Source organism: Oculina patagonica, chromosome 3, assembly GCF_052425735.1.
Source record: "Oculina patagonica isolate OP01 chromosome 3, crgOcupat, whole genome shotgun sequence".
NCBI classification, from domain to species: Eukaryota; Metazoa; Cnidaria; class Anthozoa; order Scleractinia; family Oculinidae; genus Oculina; species Oculina patagonica.
In genome coordinates this window covers 9,890,117-9,905,423 of record NC_135760.1, presented here as the reverse complement: position 1 = coordinate 9,905,423, position 15,307 = coordinate 9,890,117, and the positions used below count along the sequence as shown (strand labels likewise).

The 15,307-nt window shown below is 38.1% G+C and overlaps 2 protein-coding genes and 1 long non-coding RNA gene across 5 annotated transcripts in view; 1 reads left to right on the top strand and 2 right to left on the bottom strand.

Annotated features, from left to right (window-relative positions):
- Nucleotides 1-15,307, bottom strand: part of LOC144646406 (uncharacterized) — a 37,399-nt gene that overhangs the window by 2,402 nt on the left and 19,690 nt on the right. Inside the window, exon 15 of one of the 3 annotated variants that reach the window (XM_078505984.1) lies at nucleotides 6,292-6,380. The exons of the other annotated variants lie outside the window; for them this stretch is intronic. The gene's annotated coding sequence lies outside the window, so the exon portion shown is untranslated. Of the gene's footprint in view, nucleotides 1-6,291; nucleotides 6,381-15,307 lie in introns of those variants that run through there. 3 annotated transcript variants of the gene reach the window in all.
- Nucleotides 1,389-6,837, bottom strand: LOC144645828 (uncharacterized). The gene is made up of 6 exons (XM_078505365.1): nucleotides 6,825-6,837; nucleotides 5,114-5,536; nucleotides 4,020-4,400; nucleotides 3,235-3,715; nucleotides 2,594-2,820; nucleotides 1,389-2,131 (listed from the first exon to the last, which is right to left on the bottom strand). The coding sequence occupies exons 1-6, from the start codon at nucleotides 6,835-6,837 to the stop codon at nucleotides 1,908-1,910; spliced, it is 1,749 nt and encodes a 582-aa protein (XP_078361491.1). The 3' UTR covers nucleotides 1,389-1,907.
- Nucleotides 8,063-13,677, top strand: LOC144646378 (uncharacterized). The gene is made up of 2 exons (XR_013569401.1): nucleotides 8,063-11,548; nucleotides 13,359-13,677. It is a non-coding gene; the product is annotated as an uncharacterized LOC144646378 (long non-coding RNA).

Below are 15,307 nucleotides of genomic sequence, written 5' to 3'. Positions count from 1 at the left end.
ACATTCTGTCCCAACGTGCTACGCGCCACACCAAAATTTGCAACTTTGACAAGTTTGTTGTTGCACACTAAGACATTGCGAGCGGCGAGGTTCCGGTGAACAATACCCTTTCCTGATAAGTATTGCTGACAGACACAGAAAAAAAACTATTTGAACTCTATTTTTATGTTTTTTTTTTCCAAATTCATTACCCATTAACAATTAACCAACCGAGCTAAAAAAAAAAAAAAAGGCGCTTAGCACTAATAAAAAACAAAAACTTGCAATGGCAGGGATATTTCCAGGATCCGTTGAAACCAAAGAAACACGATTGCAGTTTCGAAAATATGAGACTGCCAAGGAAAATAGGCTAGATACCTAGGATAAACATTTAAGTCTTTCGAGCAGTGACGGCGAGAGGCCTAGGAGTGTTGGAATAGGCGAGAGGCTGGGGGCGCAATCGTAGTGGCAAGAGTATGGATGCTTGGCTTTCCCACACTTCAGTCGATTACACTATAACAGTTGCAAAGGACACTTACCATCCCCTTTGCTATCTGCCTGGAGAAGGACATCATGTCCTGGGACGTCAAAAAATCTCCTTCTCGATCTTTACCTTTCTCTTCGCCTTTCAAGAACCGAGCACTGTTGATTCTTATGTCAATGCTGCTATCCGCATTAGAGAAAGCCACGTCGACCTGGCCAATGTCGTTAAAACCAAGCTCATACTACCAAGAATATGATAGACAAGAATTAATTAAACATGAAAAATTAAAGTACGCAAGGCAGGAAGTATATACTGTCACCCTAGCACGTGACCTTATTAGTGAGGCGATGGGCGTTCGTGTTGCTGTGTAGTTGTTCTACACCAGTTGTTTAAAAGTTCCGCTTTTAAGCGTAAACCTACTTTATACTTTACATCCAAAGCCATTTAGAATATTATCCGATTTGCCCAATTTTGTATTGTTGTAAGGAAAATTGTTAACTTAGGAGAGAGGAAACCGCTATGCATCAATTCAAAGTGCTAAATTCTAAGAGACGTTTAATTACTTACCGTAACAATTAGATCATAGACACTCTCACACTTACACTTTCCTCGTTTTGATCCTCGTGGGATCAGCGGCGGGCTTTCACGAGCCTACACGAGCACGGCTGAATTTTAGTTGGCAATTCCGATTCGATTTTAATAGCAACTTAAACATCACTTACAATACTTACGATCTGTGATCGTGGTGGGTAAGGCGGGTTTTCTCGTGTTTGTACGTTTGCCCTATTGCTGCCTTTGAATTGCTAAAGATGAATGGGAATAAGTGTCAGTCGTTATTTAAGTAATAATTCATTCGAACATAAAATCATTTTCTAAATAAAGTATTTTACCCATTTTTTACGTTCTGGCGGATTTGACAGAATACAGCAGCCACTTCGACATTCAACATTCTCCTAATTACAAGAGCTTTGGGACAGGCAAGTGTATCAGGAATCATGCATTTTATAAATGTGTTTCGGTTCTCGAGTGTTATAGAATTCAACGCAACATAATCCGGCCGCGGGCAATTTCTTTGTGCGAGTGCTTCGAAAACCATATTTTTTCGAATTTAAACAGCTGAGTGCGAGAATTCCAAAATTGTCACTTCTACTGCTTAGCAACAGGATTTTAGACAACAACGAACCAAATCAAATTTCAATCAAATTAATACACTGTTTTGGGCCTTACACACACTTCGATTATTTCAACTATAGGGGTCTAAGTTCGAGCCTAGGTAGGGTTTAACGGATGGCTGAGAATTGGTCTTTTGAGCCTTACGCTTCGATTATTTTAATTGGTCAAAAATTGGAAATCTGAGGTCAGCAAAATTTATTTGCAGCTGACAAGTCATTCGCCTGAAAGTTTAAAGGATTGCCGAGATTCCACCGCCCCTATATAAATCCTTTTATTTGGGTCGTACCCAGTTAAATGTTTGAACTTTTACCTTTTTACATTGTTTTCTCAGATAGGAAAGCAAGTCTCCTTTCGACGCAAACTCCACTATGAGGAACTTTGGTGAGGACTTGATACAACAGCCAATCAAACTCACGATGTTCTCGTGTGAACCAACCGCTTTCATTAGTGTTATCTCATTTAAGAAATCCTTCTTTTGATCAGGAGTGGCATTATCTGAAATATGAAAAGATAAAAGGCTTGTGATGACGTAGCAACACGTGCGTTTCAAAGAATAAAGTGGCTAGGAGTGTTTCTACTCCGCCAGGATGGGATGCTTGTCCATCGCAGCCTCTCCCCGCCTCCATACCCCGCGTTTTGTTAGATTAACCTTAACAGTTCGCGAGGACCGAGTTAAATATTTATGACTCGACCAAGAGAACAGTACAGTAGTTTTACCTCTGTTGATTCCTACGGAATGGCAAACAGTCTGACGGAATTAATGCTACACTATCACATTAATCCCCTTTTCCCTTATTGCTCCTTAACTTGCACCCTCCTTTAGTAAGCCTCCAATTTTGTGTTTATAGCTTGTAGGGTGGCTTGCAGGGCAGTATATGTTGAAAAAACATAGCTAAAATGAAAAACATAGCTTACTAGATTCACCCAAACCATACATATCAAATTGTCACAACGTACCTTGTAGCATTTTCAACGCAACAGTTATTGTCGATTTTGCTTCAACCTTAAATCTTTGTTGAACAAGCGAACCATGTGTCATACATGAAGGGGTTTTCATAATTCCTTTGCACACCTTACCAAAGGCGCCATGACCGAGTTCTTCGCATACAGTGACGTCATCGCTCTTCACTTCCCATTGACCATTCGTCTGATTTTTCCTTTTTATGTCGTTCATGTTATATTTCCTGCAACATTAATTTTCATTAACCGATTAATCCTGGATGTGACTGAATACAACCATACATTAAATACCACGATCTGCAAATGACGTAATAGATGCATACGAAAATATCTTGTGGTAAAAACTCATTAAATACAACGATATGAAACAAACACCACATAACCTGAACATATGCAGTTCTCAAAAGAACATCAAACGTCTCTGAAAATGCAGTAACACATTAAAAACAAAGCAAGCTCAAGATTTAGGAGAGAAGTTGCATGGTCCTTACAGACTCAAAATTGAATATAAGAAATAAATTTCACAGACTTAAACCCATAGAACAAAGCACGTGGGTGTGCTTGTACACAGGCCGGAGTCCCGTTCATGAAGAATGAATACACTTAGAAAAAAATATCTGAAAATAATAAAAAAAAACCTTTCATTTCTCCGTTTTCTCCAAACATAACAGGAAACAGCTAGTCCAATGATCACAGCCGTTACACCACCACTGACAGCTATCACCACGATCACTAACGTAGATAACCCATTTGTATCCGTGCTGCTAAAATCCTGACGTCGACTGTTATTGGGAACATTGGAAGGATTACGAACATTTTGTGATTCTCTTGCAGATGAAGTAGTTATTGTTATGGTTGTTGTTGTTGTTGGTGGTGGTGGTGGAACGTCTGCTGATGGTGCTGGCGTTGTTATGGTTGTTGATGGTGGTGGTGGTGGTGCGTCTGCTGGTGGTGCTGGGGTTGTTATTATTGTTTTTGGTGTTATTGTTGTTGCATGCGTGGTTGCTTGGGAGGGTCTGATTGCCGCTGTTGGTGCTGGCGATTCCAGTTTTGTTGAGCCAGTTGCTACCAAAGATGAAACTAATGTTTGAAGGCCTCTGCATGGTGTGACAGGTTCTACTTTTTAGAAACAGCAAAGAAACATTTCAACATAATGTTAAATAAGAAGAACCACTGAAGAAAAACATAAACGATCAAACTTCCTCAAAGTTAAAAACTAACAGATCGGATGGCTGTGAGTCGCAACACAGCATTACAAATTAAACTTCAAACTTGACTTGGTAAGTAAATAATTTAACACCATACATCATCATCATTATCATCATCATCATCATCATCATCATCATCATCATCATCATCATCATCATCATCACCATGATCGTATTGGTAATTTGAAGTATTGTGTGTACACGCATCTGCTTACCATTAGTGGTATTTCTCCGGCAGTAGATTTTATTACTGATGGTTTTGAATCCGATCCACTTAGCATCTCGCGCTATATAAGGAACACCAGTGTTATTGCTATGAACAAAAGCGTTTGGCCAGAAGGAGTCGTCAAAACAGGGAAGAAACCAGCCCTCGTGGTAAACATTTGTACATCTCCACCGTTCGTCTGTCATAATGCCATTGCTGGACGAGGCCAAAAGAAAAACATCGTCAAGAGAATCGTCTTCTACCTCTACCGCTTGAAGCGTGTGGTGATCTTGAAAAAGCGTCAAGCTGTCGACTGCTTTTGTTATGAAAACGCCATCAAGATAGAGGCTTATTTCGTGGGTCGTCTCATAGCCGAGGATCGATATCAATGCTATAAAAGGAATTGTTTATGTAACTGTTATGAAACAGCACATGGCCTCTCTTTCTTAACGAATGAATAACACCTGTTCACACGGCTTTCCTTAAGACTATTCAAACTGGGTACAGGTATAAAGGGCTTCTTTTTTTCTACAAAAACGCGAATTAGCAAGCGAAGCACGGGTATCGTGGGCGTAGCGGGAGTATCGGAAGTTGAAAGTCTTCCCAGCCTCTAATTTTGAGTTCGTCTCGCTCGCAATTAGAAGAAACCCCCACAGAATTTAGAGGTCTAGAAATTTCGGTACATAAGTTAAGGGGACATGCAGTGTAAGGAAAAACCTTTTCTGTAAATCAGTAAAGCGTTTATCTGTAAAGACAGTCATATCCACATCACGTAAAATTCTTTGCCATAGTAACGTGAAAAGAGCTAAAACATATCTTATGTTTGACCGTTTTAAATATGCCACACTTACACGGCTTGATTATATCGCTTTTCGTCTCGTACCGAGAAAGAGCATCTACGGGAACAAATGGGATAACGAGCAAAATTAAAGAAAGGAGTTATGTTCGAGATAGAACCTTCGTCAGAGAGGTCGCTATTGAAAATCATCCGGCAAATGAGACGATGCAAAGATGAATGTCACTGTTGAGTTTCTGAAGGGAAATCGAGTGAAGGCTGAATTTGAAGCTTTAAACTGAATATAAAAGATTTGTAATGTTACTTACTGCTATTTCTATTCTCTTTCTTCGTACTAAAGCGACGTCTGCAGAAGAATTTGCTGGCCACATGATTTGCCGGACTAATCCAGTGAACATCTAATGGGATTCCATACACTCCTGTTGCGCTGTTATTGAATCTAATGTACGCGGATGGCCATGTATCGTCGGTAAAGTTGGCTTGCTCCCACCCATCTTCTGGACTATCCGTCTCTTTGCATTTCCAGCTACTGTCCGTGACCACTCCGTTACTGAACACGCCAAGGAATCCACTGAGCCACCCAGGGTCTTCGGTAACGGATACGGCAATGACTTTTGTTTGGCTAGAGAAGGAATACCATCTTGTGGCGTATAAGAAGTTGTGGCCAACAAGGGAGCCGTCTGCATAAATAGTGAGGTTTTGGTCGGCAGTTAAAACGCCAACAAATTCTGCTAAAAAGGTTATTAAAGAAATAAACCAATTGCAAGAAAAAACTGAATAAATACAAACACAATTTGCAAAACTGTTAGGCTTTCGGACAATCTTCTTTTTTAAAATTCCATTCTTTTTTTTACTGGCGCCGTTCTTTGAAAAGATTTTTGCATGAGATGTGTGTTCAAGTTTCTCAAGCATGGGCATTTTCAATATTTTGAACCCAAGTTCTGCTTTTGAACTGATGGTGAAAAGTTTCAAGTGCGAATTAAAAATCACAACTCAAAACTAAGCTTGATAGTTATGTCATAAGCCATACGGGAATGGTCATGCACCACAGAATTACAGATATCATTGTTAAGTTCAATTCAATGACTGTAACCTTCACCTTTTTTATGCTCTTGACTTGACATAGTGAGCTGCGGGCACAGCCATAAGATACTGAGGAGAACGGGCAACATTCTGTTTCCTGCCTGCGGGTTCCGATGTCACTACGTAATACTAAAAGAGATAATAAAGTCAATAGAGATAATGTGTCAATTCAGTAATACTACCCTTTTCAGCAAAGCTGGTTTCGAAATTATCGCTCGCGAACAATAGCACTTTTGTTATTAGTCTTACTGTTTTTCTGTTGAATTTGTCTTGCTGTACGCATCAAATCTCTCTATAGAGTCATTTTAACTCTTGTTTTCGAGAAAGCGAATAGTTAACGATCGCCTGGAAATCAGGCTCATACTTGTCTTCAAGTTGAAGAGATAGGAGAATCGAAGCTTACTTGAGCAACGCGGTGACAAAAAATCAAGTCACGCTCTCTCTTTAGGGAAACTGCTGTGTTCTGGTGACGACTTGTCTCTTGTGCAGCTTCTAAAAATTAAATGTGTGAATAATTCTTCAAACAGAGAAAACAAGATAACACCTGTGTGTTAATAAATATTATCTGACAAAAATGTTCTCAATAACCAGCAAAAACAAAGAATTTGTGAATACGACTAACGCCGTAATAAACTGAACTGACATATTTTTATACCTAAATTTGCAAGTTGATGTTTGATTTTTTTTCTTATATTTTCTTTATATTTATTTTTTTTAACGTATTTGTCAATGTCCTCGTTATTGCAGTATGTTCCTGCTGTGTTAATTGACAGTGAGGGTGCAATAATGGCTCTTGTTAATGGCCCCATGAATTAACGAACTAATGAGAGCCTTAAATATTAATTTTCTTCTCAGAACTGAACCAACTCGCCAGTGACTTAAGAGACTACATAGAGAATCTTCTACTTAACGTTCGTGGTAAGTTATTTATCATACCATCCTTCTTCATTTTTGCAATAAATGAGTCGAAACATAACGCAGTTGGTTGATTCAACGTTTTACGTATACCAGCACTAAAGAAGATTACAAGAGAGTTTTAGATGTCAGTCATATTTTTTTCTTATGTACTTAATTAAAGGAAGTAGGAAATGCATCGGGTAACTATATAGGCCGATACGAAACAAAACAATTTGGGATCGGCCTAATGCATTTTTCCTATAGCCTCAGGGGCTTTTTATGTGTTTGAATGAAAAGTTACCAACGATATTTGGTTGGTTGAATTATATATTGACTTTATGATTAGTTTTTTGGCAGCTATAGGCACGGATGTGAAACGGCAAAGCATATGGAAACATAGCAATAACGCATAAAAACAAAGAGGAACTTGGTAAACTTGAATGTTACTATTAGCTGCCGTCGACTTTAACATACTACTTACACAGGGTGAAATAAGACGTTTCCGTATCGCGGAAACACTACGGAATCTTGAACGTGTGCATTTCCGTTGCATTTCCGCAGAACGGATACAACGGATACGCGACAGCACAATATTCCTGCCTGATTGTACATTTCCGCAACGTTTCCGTTTGCGGACACCTTTTGATTCTGTTTCCGTGACGTTTACTCGACTGAAACGTTACTGAAGCCTGTTGATACTCTTTTCATAAGGGCCAGCTCGCTCAGCCGGCTTAGAGGGATCAAGGACAGTTCAGAGGCCCAGAGCTGCTTTTAATTTACCCCAGTGTCAAAACGAGTGTCAGTCACACGACCTCACACGGACGATTGCTACTTCGTCAAATAAAGTTCAAAACATTCCAGAGGAAAAATAAGTCAATAGCTGAACGCTTTGACGATAATTTGCCGATTTAAATATTTTGATTTCGGTTTACTTCTTCGGTTTATTTATTTCTTTTTGTTGTTGTTGTACGACGGCCGCCGTACAAATGTCGATTCACTGAACTGGCCGAGTGACAATCGAGTCAGGGACTGGTTACTAACCGATCATGCGCAACAAAGATCATTCCCGGCGTTCTCTTTGATTTAGATGAGTTTTGGCGGTCGGTTTCGAAGTTCGCCTAACGAAGAATCGACATTTTCAGTCGCCTAAAGGGCAGTTTTCTTCACGTAAAGATCACTTTGTTTCCAAGGTAGCTGTATGGAGTTGTCTTCTACCGGATTTCAGATCAACACTGCTGTAAAGGCCAAGTTTCTTATTAAGGTAAGCTTTTAAAAACCTATTTGCACGGGTGACTCGTGTTTCATCCCTGGGTTTCATAGAAGCTTTACATTTGCGTTGCCTTTTTGGTGTATGAGCTATTTAAGCTTAAGTTTCATAATTCTGTGCTTGTGTTTTAAAATTAGACTTTAAATTTATGTTATGGCCAAAGTTCATGGCCACGTGAGCTACATTTCTGGTTAATGATTGTTTCGATGATATTAAGTTTTTATCATAATGTTTTGAAGTCAGTAAATTGTTACATTGTAAGCTTACTTTGTACATGTGTCATAAACATACCAAATGGACAACACAAGTTGGCTGCCTACTGGTTATGTGGGATGTGCGGACACAACATTTTACAGCATTAATTACAATGAAAGATGCAGAATTGTCACAGCACAGGAAAGGAACAATGATACATGTAGTTTTCCACAACTATAATTTTATGTTGTTGAGTTGCGAACTACAAGTATTAACAGCTTTTGACACTTGTTTGACTTTCGCGAACACGATTCATTGACTCAAGTGTGCCGCCCATGGTTTCAGTGGTATGATATTAGATTTTTATCACAACATTTTATGAGAGCAGAATTGTCATAGCACAGGAAAGGAACAATGATAGTTTTCCACAACTATATGTTTTTGAGTTGCGAATTATTAACAGCTTTTAATAGATTTTTAACTTTCGCGAGCATGATTCATTGACTCAAGTGTGCCGCCCATGGTTTCAGTGGGAAGGCCTTTTACCCATTTCTGAGTGGGTGAAAAAATCACTTGTTTCAATGATATTAGATTTTTAATACAACATTTTATAAGAGGCAGAATTGTCATAGTACAAGAAAGGATCAATGATAGTTTTCCACAACTATATGTTTTTGAGTTGCGAATTATTAACAGCTTTTAATAGATTTTTGACTTTCGTGAGCATGATTCATTGACTCAAGTGTGCCGCCCATGGTTTCAGTGGGAAGGCCTTTTACCCATTTCTGAGTGGGTGAAAAAATTACTTGTTTCAATGTTATTAGATTTTTAATACAACATTTTATAAGAGGCAGAATTGTCATAGCACAAGAAAGGATCATCAATGATAGTTTTCCACAACTATATGTTTTTGAGTTGCAAATTATTTACAGCTTTTAATAGATTTTTGACTTTCGCGAGCATGATTCATTGACTCAAGTGTGCCGCTCATGGTTTCAGTGGGAAGGCCTTTTACCCATTTCTGAGTGGGTGAAAAAATCACTTGTTTTAATGATATTAGATTTTTATTACATTTTATGGGAGGCAGAATTGTCATAGCACAGGAAAGGATCAATGATAGTTTTCCACAACTATATGTTTTTGAGTTGCGAATTATTAACAGCTTTTAATAGATTTTTAACTTTCGCGAGCATGATTCATTGACTCAAGTGTGCCGCCCATGGTTTCAGTGGGAAGGCCTTTTACCCATTTCTGAGTGGGTGAAAAAATCACTTGTTTCAATGATATTAGATTTTTAATACAACATTTTATAAGAGGCAGAATTGCCATAGCACAGGAAAGGATCAATGATAGTTTTCCACAACTATATGTTTTTGAGTTGCAAATTATTTACAGCTTTTAATAGATTTTTGACTTTCGCGAGCATGATTCATTGACTCAAGTGTGCCGCCCATGGTTTCAGTGGGAAGGCCTTTTACCCATTTCTGAGTGGGTGAAAAAATCACTTGTTTTAATGATATTAGATTTTTATTACAACATTTTATGGGAGGCAGAATTGTCATAGCACAAGAAAGGATCAATGATAGTTTTCCACAACTATATGTTTTTGAGTTGCGAATTATTAACAGCTTTTAATAGATTTTTAACTTTCGTGAGCATGATTCATTGACTCAAGTGTGCCGCCCATGGTTTCAGTGGGAAGGCCTTTTACCCATTTCTGAGTGGGTGAAAAAATCACTTGTTTCAATGATATTAGATTTTTAATACAACATTTTATAAGAGGCAGAATTGTCATAGCACAAGAAAGGATCAATGATAGTTTTCCACAACTATATGTTTTTGAGTTGCAAATTATTTACAGCTTTTAATAGATTTTTGACTTTCGCGAGCATGATTCATTGACTCAAGTGTGCCGCTCATGGTTTCAGTGGGAAGGCCTTTTACCCATTTCTGAGTGGGTGAAAAAATCACTTGTTTTAATGATATTAGATTTTTATTACAACATTTTATGGGAGGCAGAATTGTCATAGCACAGGAAAGGATCAATGATAGTTTTCCACAACTATATGTTTTTGAGTTGCGAATTATTAACAGCTTTTAATAGATTTTTAACTTTCGCGAGCATGATTCATTGACTCAAGTGTGCCGCCCATGGTTTCAGTGGGAAGGCCTTTTACCCATTTCTGAGTGGGTGAAAAAATCACTTGTTTCAATGATATTAGATTTTTAATACAACATTTTATAAGAGGCAGAATTGTCATAGCACAAGAAAGGATCAATGATAGTTTTCCACAACTATATGTTTTTGAGTTGCAAATTATTTACAGCTTTTAATAGATTTTTGACTTTCGCGAGCATGATTCATTGACTCAAGTGTGCCGCTCATGGTTTCAGTGGGAAGGCCTTTTACCCATTTCTGAGTGGGTGAAAAAATCACTTGTTTTAATGATATTAGATTTTTATTACAACATTTTATGGGAGGCAGAATTGTCATAGCACAGGAAAGGATCAATGATAGTTTTCCACAACTACATGTATATGTTTTTGAGTTGCGAATTATTTACAGCTTTTAATAGATTTTTGACTTTCGCGAGCATGATTCATTGACTCAAGTGTGCCGCCCATGGTTTCAGTGGGAAGGCCTTTTACCCATTTCTGAGTGGGTGAAAAAATTACTTGTTTTAATGATATTAGATTTTTATTACAACATTTTATGGGAGGCAGAATTGTCATAGGACAGGAAAAGAACAATGATAGTTTTCCACAACTATATGTTTTTGAGTTTTCGAATTATTAACAGCTTTTGATAGATTTTTTACTTTTGCGAACATGATTCATTGACTCAAGTGTGCCGCCCATGGTTTCAGTGGGATGTGCCTTTACTTTTGAGTGTGTGAAAAGTTTACTTGTTCCAATGTACATGCACATACACTGTACATGTAATTTATAGGAAAGTCACAAATTATGACAGCCTTTCATGTACTGTACAATGTGTACAGTGCTATCTGCAACTGAGCTGGAAACTGAATTTGCATTATCCAAACAATGCCCAATTGTACAAATAGGGCCACCCATAGTACATATATAAAAGTAACATTGTATATGAATATAGATATCTCCGAATGGAAAAATGGCACAATCATTTCATATTATTTTGTACATGTAATTGTCTGACACTTTTTTTTTGTCTTTATTATGCTTTATTGCTGTGAGCCATTTTGGAGTATAGTGAGCATGAAGAAGTCAAGGAAATTACTCAAGTATAAGAAACTGGAGGAGTTTCTGGAAGGAAAATGTTAAGGTAGGTACCTACATGTAAAAGTCATAAGACTTTATAATAATCAGGATAAAGATCGTCTACAAGGAGTCTCTAAACATTCAAAATTTTTAAGGATGTTTGCTCATGGACTGCAAAGACCATTTTAAAGTGGTACATGTATGGCTTATAAATCTCGTCAACTTCAAGTCAAACAAACACGTTTAATTACAAATTTATACTTTTGAGTGGTAAAATTAATACATTTTTCATATCATATGCAGCTACATTTTGTAGCCCTACCAGCCCATCCCCTACTGCAGTCGCAGCAGGGTCGATTGAATATTTATTTTTTCAAGTTAATAATTGACAGTTTACTGATTTTTTAGCACTTCAGTATACAGTACAGTGCAAATTGCACAACCATACATTGTTATGATAAAAGTGGAAAATTGGCTGCTCTAATCAATGGGCAACTGTGGTGAGTTGCAAGAACCAGAATTCGAGTTATCAGGGTAAATTTGACCCAAATTTTGTTAAGGGAAACAAAATTTAGTTCGAGTTAGGGGGGGGGGGGGGGGTTCGAGTTATCCAAGTTCGAGTTAACCGAGTAAAAATGACTGAAAAGTGGGGTCAAATCCAAGGGAAATGGAAGTTAGTTCGAGTTAGCGGGGTTGTTCGAGTTATCCCAGTTCGAGTTACTGGGGTACTCCTGTTTCTGTGTATTCGTACCTAAAGTATAGAGTTTCAACTGAGACGGTACATGTAAAACAACACTTCCAATAATATATATATGCTGCATCAAGTCACCCCTACATTGTAGCAGTGTTTTGGTTTCAAAAACCGATATACCTTCAATAACAACCATAGATACATTGTATGTTCAACTTCCTTCCAGCCATTTTTATGTGTAGTTAAAAGGTATGTGGTCTTTTGCAGCACTTATAATTTCCAGGGGATGGTATGGGTGGTTGTAAGTCAGAAAGCTTGGTATTTATGATTGTTACAAGGTCTTCAGTGAATCTATCAAATCCCTACTCAATCATATCCATCCTACACCCCTCCAAAATAATGATCAGTTCCTTGCGTGTTAAGATGAGCAATATCTTGGAATGTATAAACGAAGCACCTATTTATCAGAGTCAAATGATTACCTAGACAGCGCAAAAATTTAGGGAGGCTCACAACAGCTTTCAGCACTTTCCAGCTCTCATAATTTGATGGGTCAGTGCTACAACACATTTATCGGTTACTGCTACAAAAATTGTATCAAAAAATAAATTGTGATTTTTTCTTGACATCACTGTAACCATAGCAATGGTACATGTATAACCTGTTAAAAACACAGTTTTTTTTTTTCAACACAAAAAATTCTCTGGAGCCGTTTCAGAGCCACCTTAAATTATTAAGGTGGCTCTGAAACGGCTCCAGAGAATTTTTTTAACTTTGCAAAAAGTTGTATCCAAATATGCTGATCATTATTCAGTGATAAAAATGGGGGTCACTGGACTCGTTTTTGAGTTATAAGCGCTTAAAGGGAAAATAAAGGGTGTTTTTACTGGTAATACTGTTGTTATGGTAACCAGTGATGTCAAGAAAATTGCCGTAACTTGTTCAGCGATGATTGGACATTGGTTTGATATCATTACTGTAGCAGCAACTGTTGAAGTTTTGTTGTACTGACCTATCAAAGTTCAAGAGCTAACAAGTGCTGGAAACCGTTGTTAGCCTCCTTAAAACCATGTCTGTATTTCCATGTTACAAAACAGATCCTCCCATCAAATGAAAAAGTAGTATGAGTTATTGAGTTAAGCAAAATATCTCTGTTTATAATCCTATTTAATCTTGTCTTTAGACCTGAAATAATCGTCAAGAAGTCAAATCCATTACCACAGGACAAGAATAATTCACGAACGTCAAAGAAAGCAAGAGAGAGGAAAGACGAGGATTGACAACTAAGTTTCCTCAAACGAATCACATTTAACGGACAGCAACGGAAATTTTAGTTCAATCACAAGGCATTGCTGCATTTAAAGAACAATACTTAGTTTGAATGCTTTCAAATGTAATAGTCAGCAAGCAACACGTTTGTTTCAAGAAAGGATTATGCTGTAGTTCGTAGATTTACTTAGACATTCTCTTACTTACGAAATAAAATGAATTACCACTTAAAATGAGTGTTACTTGTATACATACTTGTAATTCTCCAATCCGAAAGAAAAGAACACGTGGAAATCAGCTCGCTTTATTTGGCGGCCACGTTTAATTTACGCAATATTTCACAAATAATAAAGTTTTCGTAGTTGTCGGCCTTCCAAGATTAGGACAAGAGCATTTTGATCTAAACCATCTGGGTCATTATGTATATACTCCTGATTTACGAGCTGCGGAAACTTGACGGTTCTTATTATTTTTCACTTTCCGTATGTCGGAAACCTAGCGGAATATTGCGTGTCCGCCGAATTTACGAGCTGCGGAAACATGATTATTGCGTGTCCGCCATACTTACGAACTGCGGAAACGCGTCTGTTGCACGAGATTACGCAAAACGTAAACTTAACGGATACACGCGTTTAAGTGATGCGTTTAAGCGACGCCGCAACTGCGGAAACGTGACGTATACACGTGTTTCCCGCAACGGTTACTTAAATTTCCTTTTGCGGAAATTCACGTTTCCGTTAAGTAACCGTTGTAAAAACGGAAACGGAAACGCTTTATTTCACCCTGTGCACAGGGTGAAATAAGACGTTTCCGTATCGCGGAAACACTACGGAATCTTGAACGTGTGCATTTCCGTTGCATTTCCGCAGAACGGATACAACGGATACGCGACAGCACAATATTCCTGCCTGATTGTACATTTCCGCAACGTTTCCGTTTGCGGACACCTTTTGATTCTGTTTCCGTGACGTTTACTCGACTGAAACGTTACTGAAGCCTGTTGATACTCTTTTCATAAGGGCCAGCTCGCTCAGCCGGCTTAGAGGGATCAAGGACAGTTCAGAGGCCCAGAGCTGCTTTTAATTTACCCCAGTGTCAAAACGAGTGTCAGTCACACGACCTCACACGGACGATTGCTACTTCGTCAAATAAAGTTCAAAACATTCCAGAGGAAAAATAAGTCAATAGCTGAACGCTTTGACGATAATTTGCCGATTTAAATATTTTGATTTCGGTTTACTTCTTCGGTTTATTTATTTCTTTTTGTTGTTGTTGTACGACGGCCGCCGTACAAATGTCGATTCACTGAACTGGCCGAGTGACAATCGAGTCAGGGACTGGTTACTAACCGATCATGCGCAACAAAGATCATTCCCGGCGTTCTCTTTGATTTAGATGAGTTTTGGCGGTCGGTTTCGAAGTTCGCCTAACGAAGAATCGACATTTTCAGTCGCCTAAAGGGCAGTTTTCTTCACGTAAAGATCACTTTGTTTCCAAGGTAGCTGTATGGAGTTGTCTTCTACCGGATTTCAGATCAACACTGCTGTAAAGGCCAAGTTTCTTATTAAGGTAAGCTTTTAAAAACCTATTTGCACGGGTGACTCGTGTTTCATCCCTGGGTTTCATAGAAGCTTTACATTTGCGTTGCCTTTTTGGTGTATGAGCTATTTAAGCTTAAGTTTCATAATTCTGTGCTTGTGTTTTAAAATTAGACTTTAAATTTATGTTATGGCCAAAGTTCATGGCCACGTGAGCTACATTTCTGGTTAATGATTGTTTCGATGATATTAAGTTTTTATCATAATGTTTTGAAGTCAGTAAATTGTTACATTGTAAGCTTACTTTGTACATGTGTCATAAACA

Bases quoted from the DNA above. Each gene is read 5' to 3' on its own strand.
- LOC144645828 (XM_078505365.1), bottom strand. The intron at 4,401-5,113 runs GTAAGTAACATT...TTCCTTTTATAG, and splicing joins GAAAGAGAATAGAAATAGCA to CATTGATATCGATCCTCGGC. The intron at 3,716-4,019 runs GTAAGCAGATGC...GTTTCTAAAAAG, and splicing joins CCGGAGAAATACCACTAATG to TAGAACCTGTCACACCATGC.